General features: G+C 34.8%; 2 protein-coding genes across 3 annotated transcripts; one reads left to right on the top strand and one right to left on the bottom strand.

Moving 5' to 3' along the window:
• Nucleotides 1-1,095: 1,095 nt before the first annotated feature.
• On the top strand, nt 1,096-4,412 carry LOC123707046 (ruvB-like helicase 1). The gene is made up of 10 exons (XM_045656812.1): nt 1,096-1,346; nt 1,569-1,697; nt 1,772-1,946; nt 2,109-2,311; nt 2,580-2,748; nt 2,844-2,935; nt 3,048-3,154; nt 3,604-3,706; nt 3,828-3,919; nt 4,002-4,412. Exons 1-10 carry the CDS (start codon nt 1,206-1,208, stop codon nt 4,159-4,161), a joined length of 1,371 nt encoding a protein of 456 aa, XP_045512768.1. The 5' UTR covers nt 1,096-1,205; the 3' UTR covers nt 4,162-4,412.
• LOC123707045 lies at nt 4,385-18,664 on the bottom strand. Of its 2 annotated transcripts, none has more exons than XM_045656810.1 (14): nt 18,513-18,664; nt 12,634-12,726; nt 11,208-11,349; nt 9,511-9,651; nt 9,063-9,231; nt 8,792-8,906; nt 8,597-8,713; nt 7,209-7,404; nt 6,919-7,084; nt 6,571-6,688; nt 6,290-6,410; nt 5,963-6,136; nt 5,732-5,816; nt 4,385-5,638 (listed from the first exon to the last, which is right to left on the bottom strand). In XM_045656810.1, exons 2-14 carry the CDS (start codon nt 12,698-12,700, stop codon nt 4,496-4,498), a joined length of 2,754 nt encoding a protein of 917 aa, XP_045512766.1. In that variant the 5' UTR covers nt 12,701-12,726; nt 18,513-18,664; the 3' UTR covers nt 4,385-4,495. The 2 variants fall into 2 exon arrangements, with proteins under 2 accessions (XP_045512766.1, XP_045512767.1); XM_045656811.1 differs by having other exon boundaries at nt 18,518-18,664.
• Between the last annotated feature and the right edge of the window lie 899 nt (nt 18,665-19,563).

Below are 19,563 nucleotides of genomic sequence, written 5' to 3'. Positions count from 1 at the left end.
TAAAATCTATAATTTCTATAAATAATTGTAAATATTTTCTAATTTTGACAGACTCTTTGAGTCTTTTAAATAGCCTTAAGCATTCTTATATTAATAATTTTAAAACTAATTATATTATTTATTTAATTAAAGATACTGTCTTGCGGTTGCATAAAAAAGATATAACTGTTGCCTTTATGTGGGTGTGAGGGCACATAAAGGTATTACTGGTAACGAAAAAGCAGACAAAGCTGCATATGAAGGGATTAACACTCTTAATGTCAGAAATGTGGTACAGGTTCCTATGACTGATTATTATTATTATATCAATAACTCGATAAAAAATTTATGGACAACATTATGGGAAGAAGATCAAAAATTGAAAGGAAAATGGTATGGTAGTATACAGGAAAATTTACATATAAGACCCTGGTATGATGAGTTGAATACTAGCTGTATCGTGAGTCGTGAGTTCGTTACCACAATCAACAGATTGCGCTTTGGGCATAACACTGCACCCGCGCACCTCGCTAAACTTAATATTATAGCTAACAATATTTGCTCTTTCTGTAATAATAACGAGATCGCAGATATCAACCATATCTTTTTTAAATGCCAAAACCAAATATTCATTTTTAATAGACTAATATTGGCAAGTGAAATAATGGAAATTAGTGATCCCTCCCGCCGCCAGTTGTGTGATTTGCTCAAAAACAAAAAGTGTTATAGTGCATTATATAAATACATCAAAAATACCGTGGGGAAGATTTAAGAAAACAAGTGAAACGATAGAATAACATGTGAATTAGTGACCGTAAATAAGACTTGGCTTAAAGGTCTCGTTACCAGGCCATAAAATTATTTAAAAAAAAAAAACAAAAAAACAGACTCGCAGAATAGGGAGAAAATAAATGTCAAATCCACGGGCCGAATACTTTCCACAGAATCAAACTGTGCTATTTAATTTTTTCTTATTTATTGGTTCTAGTATTATTGTATCACATATTTAAAAAAATCTAGTATCTATGTAGAAGTCCCAGTAGACAGTATATTCCAGACACAGTCAAGTAACAATTTATGTGTTATTAACACATAAATTATTGTTATCTATTATTATAATTTATCACATTGTCTCTGGTTTTTAGAATTTCAGTTTTTCAAACAAGCGCGAAGAAGCGAAAAAGAACTTTTATTACTCAAACTCTGCAGTTATTGTATTGGCAAAAATGAAGATTGAAGAAGTCAAGAGCACTGCCAAAACTCAGAGAATATCAGCTCATAGTCACATAAAAGGTTTAGGCTTAGATGAAAATGGGGTACCTATTCAGATGGCAGCCGGTCTCGTGGGCCAAGAATCTGCTAGAGAGGTGTGTTATTATTTTGATTAAGGTTCCTTTCAATGTTCTCTTTTATTTTTAATCAGACAAGATTAGTTTAAAGTTAATTGATACCATAAAAGCACATGAAGGCGAGAAGGTATTGATCAAACACTAAGGTTATGTTTTGGTTGCTATGATAAACTACTAAATAAAACTTAAAGTAAAAATAACTATTTTCAATAAAATGGCTAACCTAACAATTTGTTACAGGCGGCTGGATTAGTGGTTGATATGATTAGAAGTAAAAAAATGGCTGGTAGAGCACTACTACTTGCAGGCCCACCTGGGACAGGCAAAACTGCCATTGCTCTAGCAATCGCGCAAGAACTTGGTAATAAGGTAATTAACGTGATATTCAAAGTCCTGTGGTGGAGGTCAAAGAATTTTTAGTATTAAAATGTAAATCATTCTAGGTACCATTTTGTCCTATGGTAGGCAGTGAAGTATATAGTACTGAGATAAAGAAAACTGAAGTTTTGATGGAAAATTTCCGAAGAGCAATAGGTTTGCGTATTAGAGAAACAAAGGAAGTTTATGAAGGAGAGGTCACTGAGCTGACACCAGTTGAGACAGAAAATCCTGCTGGAGGCATGTATTATGACATTTTAAACTTTTAAATTGCATATAAGTTATGTTCTTTTTATGTCAGCCAACATTGTTGCTAAATATTATGAATGTTATGGATAATGCAATGACATTGGTAATTATAAAATAATAAATAAAAGATTTAAAGTAGGAATTTGTTTCCAGGTTATGGGAAAACTGTATCACATGTCATCATAGGATTAAAGACTGCAAAAGGCACAAAACAATTAAAGTTGGATCCCACCATTTATGAGTCTCTTCAGAAAGAAAAGGTTGAAGTGGGTGATGTCATTTATATTGAAGCTAATTCTGGTGCTGTTAAGCGTCAAGGAAGAAGTGATACATTTGCTACAGAATTTGATTTAGAGGTATTTCTTTTTAAATAGAGGATATTTTGTGTTATTGTAATTTTATAAGATGATGAAGAATGTTTTTTTTTTGTTTAATCAACACCATTTTGATATAGATTATTTTTATGTAAAATCTAAATCTAAACCAGCCTAAATGGATTATTAAAGCACTTGACTTTGAATTTATAACATAGCATAAACATGAGTTGACAAAAAAAGTGTACATGATTAAAAGATTACAATTAGTATTTGTTTTTAAATGGATAGAATTTAACTATTTTTTTAGGCAGAAGAGTATGTGCCGCTTCCAAAGGGAGATGTTCATAAAAAGAAAGAAGTGGTCCAGGATGTAACTCTGCATGACCTGGACTGTGCCAATGCCAGGCCCCAGGGTGGACACGACATTATGTCTATGATGGGACAGCTTATGAAACCAAAGAAGACAGAAATTACAGGTACTATATTTGTATCTATTATATATATATTTTTAAATTGTTTTCTTAGCTTACCGTACAGTGTACAACTTTAACAATTAAATATATTTTTTCAGATAAATTACGAAAGGAAATCAATAAAGTAGTAAATAAATACATCGACCAAGGTATAGCAGAATTAGTGCCAGGGGTGCTGTTCATTGATGAGGTAATAATATTAATAAATGCCTTCAGTCTTTTAGTTCCAATCCTTAATAAATCATAGTGTAAATATGACGTTTTTACTGCAGCCAAGTTGATAAATGAACATTAATTTTCAGGTGCACATGTTAGATATTGAAACATTCACTTATCTACACCGAGCTCTCGAGTCTGCTATAGCTCCCATAGTTATTTTCGCAACCAATAGAGGGCGTTGTCAAATAAGGTTTGTATTCACAATTCTTCTACGGATTTAGAATATTCTAATTGCTAATAGGCTATTTGAGACGATCTCAAAACCATTTCTGATTATTTATTAGTACAAATTAATATTTTTAATTCTGTTCAGAAAATTCAGATTAAACAAGATCTCTCTAAACGGGTGTAGTAGGACCGGTCCGTCTGTCGTCCCATGCTAGTAAACACGTAATCAAAATTCAAGTATTTACGTGTTAATTATCATTCTTAAATAAGAAAAATGTTCACACAATATATGCCAAAGAAATTTCAAGATACATAAATATGGAGTTTTTGATAATTTAATGATTGTGTGTAAATTATTCACAGCACGTTTTAAAGCCATTTGCGTTATAGGTTAAAATTGTTCACGCCTTCAAATAGCCCATTGTGGGTTACTTTGAAAAATATGTTCTTATATATATTTGTATTTTTCAGAGGGACAGAGGACATTATCTCCCCTCACGGCATTCCCTTGGATCTGTTAGATAGACTACTCATAATAAGGACATTGCCGTACAATAAAGCTGAGCTATTACAGGTACACAATCTGAGCAATCTTAGTTTACGTAGTGAAAGAGATGTACTTTATTTAGTGTTGTCGTGGTCGATACGACGACTCGACGTTGACTGCTGCATTTGATGAGATAAACATTTTATAGATATTAAAACTGCGTGCGACCACAGAGGGTATATCAATCGAGGACGAGGCGTTGGCAGCACTCGCCGAGATCGGCACCAATAGTACTCTGAGGTATTTCCATTACATTTATTATTACATGAAGTAATTCTTATTATTAATGTCAAACGTTTGTTATAAATATTTATTTATCTAGATACGCAGCACAACTGCTGACGCCGGCGATGTTAGCGGCGCGAGCAGATGGCGCCACTCGTATTGCGCCGGCGCATCTCACATCCGTGCACTCGCTATTCTTAGACGCTAAGTCTTCAGCCAAGATCCTAACGCAGCACTCTGATAAATATATGAAATAATTAAGAAAAAGACTAAATTACGTTATGACAATTAATTTTTCGTTTACAATAAAGTGATTAGATTGTTCTACGAGGAGCTGAGTCACCGCTGTGTGGTTCAGCTGCTGGTGCTTTTCGCATAAGAGCAGTTCAGTTCGAAGGATTACTATCTGTGATTTACTTTTATGTTTTAATTCGTAGTTTCTGTTCTCCGATGTTACGTTAAGGTAATTAAAAGTTCGTTTAATAAATAGCTTTAATTAAATATAAAAGTTACTTAATCTATCTTATTTACACATCCGTTTAACATAAATGACACAATCTGTACAATGCTTTCATTAATGCAATATTTCCATTAGTAATTGTCATTGATGTACTCTTTTTTTAAGTCTTTCGTGATCGAAGGCGAGTACCGAGGGTCGCTAGATCTTTTGACGGGGGCTATCGTGGGAGTTGTAGTGATGGGAGGAGAGAACGTGGGCAAATCGACCTTCACCGCTGTGGGTTCGGCGGTGTGCCTGTAAAGCGCCTCGAATTGCATTTCTTCGGGGTAAGAATGTGACCGGATTTTCTTCTCTTCTCTCGCGTTAGTCGGGTAAACTATAACGATTTTTTCACCCTCCCTGTGCAGTGCCACGGGAGGCAAGGCCGTGCTAGTGGCTATAGACGGGCCGGCCACCACTAGCAGCATTTCTGTGGGGGCCGATTTTAATCTCTCCGCGGTTGTAGTGGGCGTTGTGGATGATGATGTGGTGGTAGAAATGACTACGGGAATGTCAGGATCTTCAGGGGTCTCGAACTCTCGCTTCTCTCCGGGCGGACCCATCGTTTGAAGCATTTCAATTTTCATTTCTAAAGTCGGCGTCGGGACGGGGACGGAATCTGTAGCGTTCAGTTCTTGGGTGGGTATGAATCGTGCCGTTGATTTTGGAAGCTCTCTTGACCCAAATATTGGTAGACTTGGAGCGTAGGCTGATACTAACGGTAGAAGAGTATCCCTCGCGTATCTTTCTGCTCTCGATATGAAGGAAGCTAGACGAGCAGGAAGAAACTGAACGGCAAAACTGGTTTCTTCTTTGTCTGCCTTGGCGTCGAATTGGTCACTCGTCGGAGTAGTTACGTCAAAATGTTTCGCTTTTCGTAAAGGAGGGGGCGATGTAGATCTGGGAGCAGACGTCGGTCGAAGGAGTGGTTCTAATATCTCGTGCATTTGTTCGGGGTTGTCGGATCTTTGTCTCGGAGTTTTTCTCGGTCTAGGTCTAAGGACAGGCTCGGCGATCTCCACTAGACCGCTGGGTGCAGTCTTGGTGTTTGTCATTCCAAAAGCACGGCCAGTGTCACCTCCGCCCCATTCGTATGTATCCACAAGTGCAAAAGGTCTCTGTGGTGACTCTTCGGGAAGCTCGTTGTCATGTGGATCGTCGCCGATGATGTTAGTCACGTTGTCATTTAAGATTATATCTTCCTTTATATTTGTTTCGTTAACGATTCCGTCAATCTAAATATGAACAAAACATAAAAAGTAAAATATTTTTGTGTTTGATATCTACTATATATATTAGTAATACTAAGTAGTATATACTATACATACCGGTTTCATCTCACAATCCCCAGGATAAAGAGGTAATTGAACCGACTCATCTGACACCAACCATAAAAGTTTGCAAAATGAGGATCTGTAAAATTAACAGTAACGTACCTTGAAATTAGTCAGAGATTGATTTGAGCGATTTTTACAAAATTTTCCTAATTCCTTTACGAATACTTTTATATACCCGAGAGTACTGAATTTTTTGCTGTAGCAATTTCTCTAAATACTTACGTTTTTCCAAAGCTATCAGTGATGAGTAGTTTATCGAGATGCACTCGCTTAGCACCGGCGCTCAGCCAACCGTTGTAGGCGGCGTAGTGCAGTGTGGCCTTAAGAGGAACGCCCAATGCCGGGTGTGGGACTAGAACCCGTGTCCATCGGCTCATACCAGAGCTGTCCTCGCGTCTAAAAAAATATTAATTGTACTTATAAGATAGGTTTCCGCAGGGTCACAGCTGTTTTGTACTCTAGAATCTTTAAGCAATACTTGGAATTAAAGGCCAGAAAACTAACGCTAAACGCTACTCTTTATAATTTGTATTTAAATTAATAATTTACTTGGTCATAGGGAAGGATTCGTTGAGGCCCGAGTCTCCGTGTAGAGTTAATGTTACTCGACCAAAGTTAGGCTTTTCCCCTGCATCGATTCCACCCCATACTTCCACATGGTACTGATGCGCTAAAAATAAACACAGGACTGTTAAAATCATAACGAAACTTATGTCGTTCTAATACCTCGCAGCTCGTTAAATTAACATCACGGAACAATATTAAAAGAATAACACCATTCCAAGCGATACCATTTTTTTGTAAAATAGTATCTTGACATTATTACGTACCGCAAAAAGGCTCTTCTTCTCTCGTCAATAAATAAAGTTGACCTCTTCCAAGTGAACGGTCAGCGTAATAACCCATGTTACCGCATCGTCGCTCCGCGTCACATGGAAAGCATCGACCCTGGAATTATCATATATTTAATGAACTCCTAAAACGTATAGCTTATTTAAGATAGACCATTTCACAAGGAATGACGATTCAAATCGTGTAGTGCTGCGCTTGATATGTCAATAATGAACCAGTAAACCGGTAGCACTGTCACACTTGCACTTGCCAAAGTACTATGAAAAGGCAACATTTCTTTCAATCTATCAGTCATTACATTAATTAAATGGATATTGCATAATAACCTCCGAAAAAGCGTCGTAATTTGAGCAAGGAAATGCGGGAAAGTGGCACTTAGGCGACACAGAATCTGTGAAGAATTTGTACGCTCTCCGATGGTTGCACAGGGACCTGCCCTCTATAGATGCCGCCGCCCATGGAAGAACCAAGTCTGACACGGCACCAACGAATCTGAAACATTAATATGACAAAAGTTAACACAAAGATGTTGATTATGATGAGTATGTTTATTTGTTATTGCCTGAACTGACTGCCTGACTTTCTTATTTCTATTTAAACAATATGTTTGTCTTACAAGTTAGAGCATCCATGCTGTACTCTCCCTCCATTTGGGTAGAAGTCTACATGGCCGAGTGGTTGTGCGGCGCCTAGACCTCCCAGGATCAGATTCTCTCCGTTCGAGTGTATTACATCTACGAATTTAGCATCATTTTTGTCCAAACGAGCTCTCGGGTCTTGAAATTCAAATAGCGGGCCCGCTGGATCCAAACCTGTAAAATTACTATTGATAAAGTATCTCGATCATCATGAAGTCCTCTTGGAATCTTTCCAAATTGATATACCAGAAGCTATCATAATAACAATAATAAATGGTTTTCATTCAGAGAGATTAATGTCATAAGAACAGTTAAGTTATTTACAATTATTGTCAAACTTATGGTCCAAATAGTCGCCCACGCTATGAAGGCCCTTTAAATATTAATCACCTTCCCCTTAGGCATAGGAAACTTCTAGGAAAGTGATCAAGTAGTTTGTTAAAATTTTTTGCATACGAGGCATGCCTTTTGTGTTTTGTCATTTCCATATTTCCCGGAAATTTTGAATTTGGATCTATTCTATATTCGAATGTGCTTAAATTTTTAATGTCAAAACAGTTGAAGTTATTAGCATTAATGCTATTGTTTAGTCACAGCTTCGTCTGGAATCTGTCAGGTTAAATGAATCTTTCTAAGGAAAATGTTCGTAGAATAATTTTCCACAACTTTTGAAGAGGCCTGACACGGCTTCAGTGTTTTGAAGAGCTAACATCTGTGTTCAGTGATGATGCCCCATGTCTGCAGACTGTCGAACGCTGGTATTTAGATTTCCAGCACATACATAACACTAGTGTGTTGGTGACAAATCTCGCGAAGGACGCCAAAAATCCGACTTCACTGACATCATTGCTGTGAGACAACTAATTCTCGAAGATCGTCATGTGACGTATCGAGAGATAGATACTCTAATAGGCATTTTAGGGACGACCATTCAGAAGATCTTGCACGAAGCGCTTGGAAGGCACTTTAAGAAAGCAGCTTGGGTGCAGCATGCTACCCACAGCTGTGTTGGATCCCAAGGGATGTCCTCCTGTATCTACCGTAACTACAGGCAAGTTTCCTTAAATGTTTTAAATAATTTTGGATACTTCTTTACAGTCATAACTTCATCAAGGACTATAATGATGAATGATGATGAATAGATGTATAAACTTGGTACTGTCAAAATACCAAGTCAAGTTCTTAAAAAATGGCCCATAAGGTGCAAGAGGTCCAACACCCATAATATCCCTAATACATTTTTACTGATTATTAAAAACTTTGTTTACATCTACCGAATTTAGCTGTTACCCTGGGTATACAGGATAAATATAAATATACTTAATAATAAATTATCATAATTAGTGTAAGATGAAAATGTATATACCTGTTATGCGACTTATGTTTTTAAGTTCAGAGCCGGCGAATCCTGCAACATGGGCTCCTAAACTAAATCCTATTAGGTGAATGTCCTCAAAACGAACATCTATGTTATCCGCCAAACCTGGATTGAACAATTCCTTATTAGTACCTTAATTAAAACATTGACGAAAATGATATTAACCATAAAATGGAATCATACCTTGTAACATCATAGCAAGCTGTTTCCCAACAAGCCTCGTGTTAGCCGCGGCCCTTAAATAATTGGGCATCGACGCTCCTCCTTCCCAGTCTACACAGATCACGTTGCATTCTTCCTGTTAAAGAAATTATGCTCAAGCTTGGCAGTAAAAATTTAAAAAAAATCTTAAACAGTTTCTACTATTTTAACTGGTTTCCGACTTCGACTTCGTCTAAACTTAAATTTGACAAATCGTATAGTAAATATAGTGATAAGTATAAATATAACTCACTACAGCCATTAAAGCGGAGCGCATTTCGTACACCCAGACATTATCGCAATTAGAGCCGAAGCCGTGAACAATAACCCGTGTAGGGCGCGCCGCGTCAAAGGCCCGAGTTGCCCAACTCCACGCTGCAGACATGTTGCTTGCCGAGACTGCCAGAAGTGGCTGGTCACCTCTAAGAACAAGCTCAGTTAGTTGGAATATGAAGACATAAGTTATGATAGTATAAACACTTGTCAGTGTCATGAAAAATAAATTTACATATAATTTTTTTTAAATTTATGTTATATGATAGATATTTTTAATTTATGTTAGATGATCTAATTGAAAAAGGCATACAAAAATGAAACTATATTCGGCAAACGACAATATTACCATTACACAGTATGCGTTCTACTAATGTAAGTCAATATACTGTGAATGTAATAAAAAAGGAATAGTTTTCTAGAAATACCTGCTTATCGTGGAATAGAGTAGAAACTGGGTGCCGACCTCTTTCGGAGGACTGGGAAGCGTCTCCAAATAAGCGAATGGCCCTGCATCTTCAAAACATCCAAATTCTCCATAGCACACACTGCCTTGAGACCTCTTTATCCTAAAATTATTAAAAAAAAAAACAGTGTAATATTACTTAATTATAACTAAATAATTGGTGTTCAGTTTACGGCGTCTTGAATATTTATTAGTTACATCATCTTTTATTGCTTTCATTCTATTCTAATTTCTCTAATCGGTTTTCTATTACGTATAGAAAATACAATACATTTTAAGTACATATTTCAGAATGTTTAATTCGTCATTATAATACCATGATATATTTAAAAAATAATTAGTGAATTAGCGTAAACTATCATATCTATCAATAGGAGCTATTGGCTATTTAACCTGCCTGCTGCTATTAAAGATTGTGATTAAATATAGAAAAAATAAATTAACTATCATTTAGATTTTATCTAAAGAAGTTAATAAAGGATTAAGTAAGCCGTTTGAATCAGCAATTCTGTCTCTGGTATCGACGTAACCAAGTTCATAGATAAACAAAATGAGGGAATCCATATATTCCAAACAATAAAATGTTTTCGCCTTTCACGCTGTCTCTTATACAAATATTACTCGTGTATTGTCAGCAAATGGCTGAACATGTTTTAAGCTGAGAGAAACGATGTCTCGTCTGCAGTGGGAAAAGAACATATAGGTATATATATTTTGTGTTGTTATCGGATTCTTAACGGGCAAGTACGTGCTTTGCATGTACTTTCTAATAATTTTCTTGTTTCTCATACCTCGAATCTTCAACCTGACTAATCACATCGAATAACCTGCGCGATTACTATGTATAGAATGTAGTAAATTTATCGAAATTCTGAAGCTTTCACATTAAATTAACAATTTCGTGAGAATCGTGAGCAATCGTAGGGAACACTCGAATTTCAGTCGCTTGCGAAATTTTTACTGCCTATAGAAAGTAATGAAGCGGTGAAAGCGTGATTAGACTTTCTGATAAAATGCATTCAAATGTCCTAAAGACCTGCGAGTTTATGCCACTTTTCTGAGAAAGTTTGTATCTATTTCGTGAAAATGAATTGGAAGTTAAGATTTAGAAGAAGTAATATATCACGAAGGCTTATTGAGATCAATCTTACAAGTAACGTCCCTTCTCTCGGCGCCCTTTCTTATCCGCATTCTGCTGACAACAGTACGATACTGTCCATAGAATTCCGAGTTTAAAAATCTCATTATTGTAATATTGTTCACTTTGGATTGTTAACATGGCCTTATTATGTAGTTTGCACATGAAACGATTCGGAATTTAATATTTTGTTCAATGAAACAAATCAAAACAATGCGTAAGTATTATAATTATCTTTACGTTCTAACAAAGAGTATTATAATTATCCGTTATTATTGGTTCCGGATATTTTTTTTGCTCATTTGCTTATGCTTGCTTATTTTTGATTGCTCAGGTTAGAGAGATAGATCAGCCAGACAGATAGGTATCTGTAATCAACATTTATTATCAAAACATAAAATCGTCCTTGGATACTTTTTTAAGTTAGAGTTTGAGATTTTTTTAAACTATCTAGATTTTGTAAAATATTGTTTTCATTGGAATAATACTTTCTTTAAATATGACCGGTGATAAAATATTACCTCGTTCGTCCCTTCCTTAGCTCCCATTGCTTTATAGAATATCTAACAGCGGCTAACAGTTCCGAGTCTCGTTTCTCATCTTCAGCCTCCTGCGCTGCTGTCACAGCTGGACCTGCGCCTCGCCACGCATCTAGTTCTGCATCTAGAAAAAATTGCATTTTTACTTTCATGTATAGAAAGTAAAAGTTCGTGATATAAAGGAAATTATATTATTTCTTGCGTACGGGATTAGCGTTCTGAGAAATTCTAGCTAGAATATTTGCGCCCATCAGCTAGGGCTGAGGGTTTAGCATAATATTCTTAGCAATTACGCCAACATTCTTCCAAACATTTGAAGAACCTAATACTGGAGCTGACATCAATATTTTACAAACACGCACAATAGAATGGAAATGGCTTTAGGACACTAGGTTACCTGAATTGCATACGGATTTGACTTTTTGCGGCCTTGATATCACGTTGTAGGGCATTGTGTAAGTAACGCATGTGGCCTACTCTGGACGAAAGTAAGACGCTCCCAGCCATCGCAAATGGTGAGAAACTTGAACGCTTTTTATTACGATTGTGCACTAATGGAATGCCTGCTTGGGCGTGCTAATAGTTGGCATTAATTGCAGTAATTTGGCCTCTTATATGCAGCGATTAATTATCTAAAATTTACTACTACTATTATTATTATTTATTTCTACTGAGTATTAGTATTATTAGATTCTTATTCTTTTTTTTCGACTGAGGCGCAAACTAGCCTCTGGCAGAAAGACCAGCGCTGTGGAACAACTCTGCTCCTCAGCATAATGTTGAGCCAGGGCCAATTACAACCACAGCACACACGTATTACACAATTAAACCTTTTTCTTTAAAAAAATGTATTTATTTATATTTATTTTTGATTATTGTGATTTTATGTGTTTCTGTGTGTGTGTTTTGTTAGTAATAAATGTTGTCTATGTCTATGTCAAAATAGTCAGAAATATGACTGTGTGCAACCCCAGTGTGCTATGTCTTCGAGTACAGTTCCTATGTACCTATGTCTTCGACACTATAGACATATTTATATGTTTGCAGAGTGAATTTACAGTAGCGATATTATGTGTATTACGTGTTTACCTTTATTATATTTTATTTTTTCTCGACAATATTGTATTGGCATAGTCTGTAATATGTGATAATGTACGTATTTCTGTAATGTATGAATAAAAAAAAATTAGTTAAGTACATTAAGTATATTTCTACTAAAAGTACGTTCAATTAGAATTAAATTACATTCAGATGCTAAGGTTGAAGGTTGATTTAGGGCGTAGATATCACAAAATTGCATTAAAGCTGTGTTTTTAAAGATAAAACTATATCGAGGTTATTTTATTAAAGGTAAGTGCAGAAATTGTGATATTAATGCCATCGCAATCATTGTATTGGGTACACTTACACTTAGCTACTACTATGGTGGATAGAGCTAGAAGTAAGGCGATCGAGCGCCAGACGTGCGTCGCCATCCATACGGCCCGGCATTCACATACACCTGGAAAATAATTTACCATATTTAATAAACATTTCGAAAGGACTAATTTCGAATTGAATCATTTTTCAAACTATAATTAAAGTCAAAGGAATCCTCTCACGTAATAAAAAAGCAGATGATTATATTACTATTGTTATGATTATGAGGCACAACTGTTTGTTTTGCAGTTTTCATTGAAACCGCAAGTTAATTGTCACATGACAGAAACCACAAAAACGTTTCCATACATCTATCTCAGCAATTATTCTAAACAATAAGATCATTATAGCACCCAACAGTAAAATACTATAGTAGAATGGCTTTTGTCTCGAAATAATTGTCGTCCAACTTGTTACACATACAAATCTCTATTGTTATAGTTTGAATATTTGTTCAAAAAAGGAAATTGTATCTAGACCAATTGTTTGAGGTTTTTACTTCTTGCTTACGAAATTGATTCGTAATCAAATGCGGCCTGAGAAATTGCAAAAACAGTCAAAACCGTTTACGACGACATCGTTTAGAACAACATACCGGCTATATTGACCAAAAGCAAAGGTCCCGGCTGAATTCTATTGTATTAGGTACTTAATAACAACGTCATCGGCTGTTACGACTATCGGTTTTTACGACCAAATATGAGTAGTTCCGTCGATAGATTTTGACTGTATATTATTCTGAAGTTATGGAAACTCTATCCCAGTCGGGATTTGCCAACAAGCCAACATACTATTAGTTAGTAGTAGTATCACTGGTTTCTAATAGACCACAATACTTTTGTCTAAATTGTGGATTGAGGTGAGGTTTCTATGAGGATAAAATCGGAAATGAAACATTATCCATATATAAAAATAATGGCCTAGATCAGAGCTAAACATAACAAGAGGTAGAGACACTTTATTAAACATGTCACGTGTATATAAGTACAGGATAATAGAGCTATAAATCTTATCTAATATGACACTGGAGCGCAATTATATCGTTTGTGACAAAGTCTTAATATATGTTACTACTCTTATAAACAGTAGGAAGAACATTGAGAAGTCGCTAAAGTGTAAAGTGAAGCCTTCCTTGACATCAGTGTCTGACTTGTAGATCGGATAGTGACTCAACCCTAAGGCGGTGCAATGGAACCCCGTATGTGCACCAATGCATTTTTCTATGTATATGGCAGTGAATACCGGTTCATACACTAAAAATCGACGGCGTGTATCGAAGACTACTGATCACCTATTTGTCTACAAATAATGATCAAGGCGACAGACAGAAATCTGAGTGGTTGTATGGCTATTGGTATATTTGTTTTTATTTTTATATTTAAAAACTTCTGGTGACAAATCCGCATACTCGCAGGCTCATAAAAATGAAAGGCTTTGATATTCAGGCTAACCTCGTCCAATTGTTGCTGCACTCAATATTTATTTAACCTTAAATCAATAAAAACATCACAATTGGTATTGTTCTTTCACGAATCGTAATTTATATATGTATTATGTAACTTTGTTCCTTTGACTATTATGCACATTATAATAATAGTATTAATAGCCTTTTAATTCAGATACTTATACATTTGAACATATGACATATTAGCATATTCACTAGATATAAATATCTCCTATATTAGGTATCTGTATGCTCTTTTATGGCATAGGCCTCCTCCAAATCCCGCCATTACTCTGCACTGAGCCACTCTCCTCCATGCTACCTGCTGTTTCCTTAATTTGGTCTATTCAACTTCTAATTTGACTTCCTCATTGTTGCACATTAATAAGATGCTACGCGAAACATTTTATTTTTAAATTTCTTACAATTCAGTTGCTTTAGTTAATAACTCCGTTTCGAATTTTCTCTATATTTTATATTAAGCCTTAAATCTACGTCCATATCCAGTTTAGGTGTCTCTTATGCTCTATATATAAAACAAATTATTTTTGTGGCGATGTCTATACTCGTCTATAAACATATTTTTGTAAGGATGTTGAGAGTGATAGTGATTGTAAGTATTCTTTCAGTGGGGTAGTGGTGTAGTTAATTATATGTAATGATTATTATTATTACTGTAGAGTTTAAAAGCAAGACTTTAACAAGTTGCAATTCCGGTTGAGTTAGCAACGCGTCTGTAGTGGAAATGTTTTATGTAACTTTTCATGCGGTCTCTTAAACGGGTTTCATTTTGCAATATCTTATAGGTCGTACGTAGTCAGAAAATATTATTAAATTAGTAATATAATATTTAGCTTTTGTGGAATATATTGTTAAAAGTTTGTGGTGACTCAACTCAAGAAATATGTAGAGTCGTAGAAACAAGAGTTAAGTATATATGTATTGTATATACGCTAAGGATATGGTGAAATATGCAATAGTAGAGGAAATGATGAATATTCTAGTACCTAGTCACTGAAGTTATTTAATTTATTGGTGAATCAATGATTGTTATTCTTTCAACTCTAGCAGAATGTAAGTATATGAAAGCTCGGTTTAGATTTCAATTATACACACCGATGAAAGCAATCACGATTAATTGAATGTTCTATCGTGAGCAGAGTAATGATGAGTTTGATTGGATCAACATTATTTGCAATCAAACATGTCGGTCATGATCGTCAGTGACCCGAACGCGAAGGTTCGACCTCAATTTCATGGTTCGACGATGCTCTCAGCCGGATCCTATGAAATTGATATATTTCCGATTGGATTTAAATCTGATCATATCTAACGGATTGCTTTTCCGCATACCATCAATAAATACATTTAAAAATAGGTTTATAGCGTACGATTAGTTGCGGATATTATTATCTTAATGTGTCCGTTGAACATTGATTTAAACATTTTTTTACTAATTTCAATTATAAAATCACAAATTTCAACGATTTGTTCGTAAAGACTCGAGTTTTGTCCTTCTTGATATTTGGTGTAATATCTTCTTTTTCTATCTCAAGGTCGTACTGATAAGCTATAAGTCCGTTACAACATTACACCCTCGCTTACGAATCACATCAAAGTATTAAGCATTGGCTGAGTTATGCGATATTACGATAGCAGAATAACTATTATTTTGTGTTACTTCGAAAAAGAATTTGAAAGAAATTAAAAAGGCTCTACATTTTTTTTTGGTTTCGTCTAATATACTGTGGCTACTGTGTTCCATTATCCAACCCGAGCTCTAAATCAAGGGTAAATTGCGGATGGACTCATCATGCTATAACGCGCGATGACCTCATGGCTACCCAAATGTAATGTAATTTGAACTACTTCATAAAACTAGATTTTATAAATTATTTACCTATTTTTATGAGTATGTCGAAACGATTATACGATATAATTATATAATTATAAATTCCTTGCAATTAAGATTTTAAACACAAAAGATTTAATAAAGAAATATTTCTTAAGCAGAAATAATTAATAAGCTTTTAAAGCTTGCTAACGGTTGTATATATTTCTTTTGGAATATGTAATGAAAGCGATAAAATAGTAATTGGAAAATTGTAGACGTTTTACTATGGGATCGTCTAATTTGTAACAACACAATGATGCATGACGGAGAAGCACAACTTTCACTTAGCTTCATGGTATTATCTTGCTTCAATTTGAAAGTTCAAAGCTGAGTGCATCACGAAGGCCGCTCGTGAAATATTGCTCTATCTATAATAGAACAATGGGTTCCCAATTTGTATAAGTTCTTCCTGTTTTTAACTTGGTACTATTCTATTTTTGATTACGTTAGGTTTGGTTTAGAGCAAATAATTTGTGCTCTTCATAGAGGTTAATGATTAACGCTTTAGAGTTTAAACGGTCAATGACGATCAGGCAACAATTCAATACTGAATATTGTAAGTTAAAATAATGCGTCGCCAAGGTGAGCAGGTATCTGAGACATTAAGATATTTATGTACTTATAAATGTTATTACAAAAATGATTGTGAATGTCTGTAAAACACATTTGTGTTAAACTCGAGTAATTTAACACAATGCGATGTAATTATTTAATTATTATAGTTAACAATATAACGAGTAACGTAATTTTAAATCAGAAAGAGCATCAAACCAATAATCATAATAGTTTTCGATTACTCGCCATCAAGTAAATTTTATAGCTTTAAGATATTTAACACTAAGTCTAGAAAGAATAATGATTCAGATGTTTGATCTAATAAGGAATGTCCTTAGCACCTACAAATTATGACACCTGATCAAGTGAAAGCTGGATACAGATTATATAACATTTAAAATAAGCTTTATACTAACCCTGTCACCTGATTAAATTTAAACTTCTTAGTAATATTTTAATGAACCAACTATATTTACAAATCAAGATTGTTTTCCTGGAGTAAAAATCTATGTAGTCGTGAAGTATTGTAATTGGGAGATATAGGTACCTAAACCCCCAAAGTATAAAGGTGAAAGTAAGAGCGCTGCATGTGCTTAGTGCTAACTTCAAACTTATGTACACACATTGAATTTATTAATAATAATTTTCAAGAGTGCCTAATGTTTATGTAACTCAAAGTCAAATATTAGATATTTTCAGTTACTATTAAATACTTACTTACCTTAGCACTTATAAGGTAATTGGTGCAACGATTACAATATTAGTTATTACATTCTCCGTATATAAGAGTTCAACGCATTTTCATTTTCGTAAATGGGACAGTATATAGGGTTTTAATTAGAAACCAATTTTAATTTAATGAGCCTTCTTTCATTAATATCTATCTTCTTATATTAAAGCTATCCTTGCAGAGGGCGACTGCTAACAAAATACAATACATTGAGCAAAGTAAATAATATAATACACTTATGTTTATATTGTATCGTTTCATACATTGCTTTTTCCAGCATTTGTGTAAATAATGCCCCCAACTAAAAGATAAAAGGTCTGAAAGAAACTTGATTATACATCAACACGATGAATAAAGGTACCTAAGGATTCCTTAAATCCACACCGTTATCCATTAAGGCACTTTCGTAAGCAACCTAATTGATATACCACTTCACGCATTGTTTCCTCACAGCTATCGACATTCACCGAGCGCCAACAATAAGTTGCGTATGCAACCTTTTTTGTACATACTTGTTGCAATCCATTGTTCGAAGGAAATTTGAAGAAAAACCGGGAAACGCGTTGCATGTTAGCAATTTGTCGGTATTTCTGATGCACCGATGATTTATAATGGACCGTAGGTGAGAAGTTATCCTTAGTCCTCAAAACCAGTAGTATATATTTCCCTTCAAACGAATTAGCTCCGTGCCAAATAGAATCAAATTTTTTTTGTATATTGATTGTGAAAAACAAATAGTGAATTTAATAAATTCTTTAATTATAAATATGTAGTTCTTTAAGAATCTGCAACACTGAAATGTAGTATGACAAATTTAACGTTCACAAATACTTCTACACCTCCAACACAATACAGTCTTTGACTTTTTTTAACTTAATATCTATCGTAAAATATTCACTTGTTTATTATTATAGTGACGATGATTCGCATTTCAAACTTTGTTGAAGATACATTTTACAATAAAGCTGTTTACGAGTATTACTCGCATATAAAATGCTAAATTTTACATCAATATATTCCAACTAGTTGATAAAAAGCTTGTTTGTTTATTAGGCCTTTAAGCTTTAATAAATATTCATACTCTTATTGTTAATATTGATAACTTATTTTAAAAATAAAATGGTTAATATGATTGGGAAAGCGAAAACATTATCATCAATTCTTTAGCAAAACAGCCAATGCCACAGAATAAATATGCGCTTATATCACGTAAGGTCTAAGTATAAGAATATTAATTAGACAAACCTTACAGTTAGTCGGACACGGCTGGCTGACCCAAAATATTTATCCACCTATCACAAATGTAACATATATTATCAAAACACAGGCACATAGGAACACACGTCGTATTGACCGTTTGTTTGAACGGGGCCAAAGCATACGCGTTGCTGAACGGCACGGCGTTAACTGCGCGGGCGCATAGAGAAACTCCGCCAAGAGAAATGTGGTTTCCCCACTCAGTTACATCAGTGCTCTGGTTGTGTTTTGGCCGACGTTAACGTGGACATAACTTCCTCTTTCCGCTTCATCCACGTAACATCGATTATGCCAGCAAATGATTAGAACCTTTTATTACATTGTTTATTTGTATATGTTATGTGTTTCATTTATCTAATATGTTATTATGCACCGCTGATTACTTTGATCTTTATTGTATAATGTACGTATGTAGTCGATTATGTTACGAGTATTTTGACAATTACGTTTAGGAAATAGTTACGTTATAATACTGATAGCATAAATAATAGATAACGCCTGACCCTTTATGTATCTATAGAGCTATGCAGGCTGAGATTATTAGAGATGTTCTAGACTTGAAATTGGTACAATTTTAGCGTTACTAAGTTTTAACCAGGCGTTTAAAATAAGTTCGCATTGCAGAGAGACTGAAACTAACAAATTTTATTAATAAAGATAGGTCCTTGAAAACAAAAGTGCAGTGTTGAAGTCTTATATTAATAGTTGGGCGTCAGTGTCGCGGTTTGCATCATTGCACAAGCACTTTCTCTGATCGATAACAAGAGGCTCAAATGAATGTGACGCATCTATTACGTAGGTATTGGTCATTCTTGTTTAACCAAAAAATTAAAATCAATAATCATTTAAACCTCTTTTTGGAGTCGTGTTCTGTGATACAGTTCCTGGTCTTAAAGAAGTTTATTAGAACTTCAGCAAAAAAAAAATTTCTTTTCAATAATTACGTTACGTTGTCGTTAATTAAGATGTCATATTTCTTCATTTTTTACACAGAAACAATTGATCGAATTGATTTGTATTTTAAGGGCTATGGATTACA

This window comes from Pieris brassicae, chromosome 3 (genome assembly GCF_905147105.1).
Source record: "Pieris brassicae chromosome 3, ilPieBrab1.1, whole genome shotgun sequence".
NCBI lineage: Eukaryota > Metazoa > Arthropoda > Insecta > Lepidoptera > Pieridae > Pieris > Pieris brassicae.
The sequence above is the reverse complement of the archived record's forward strand: the minus strand, read 5'-3'. Positions and strand labels throughout refer to the sequence as shown.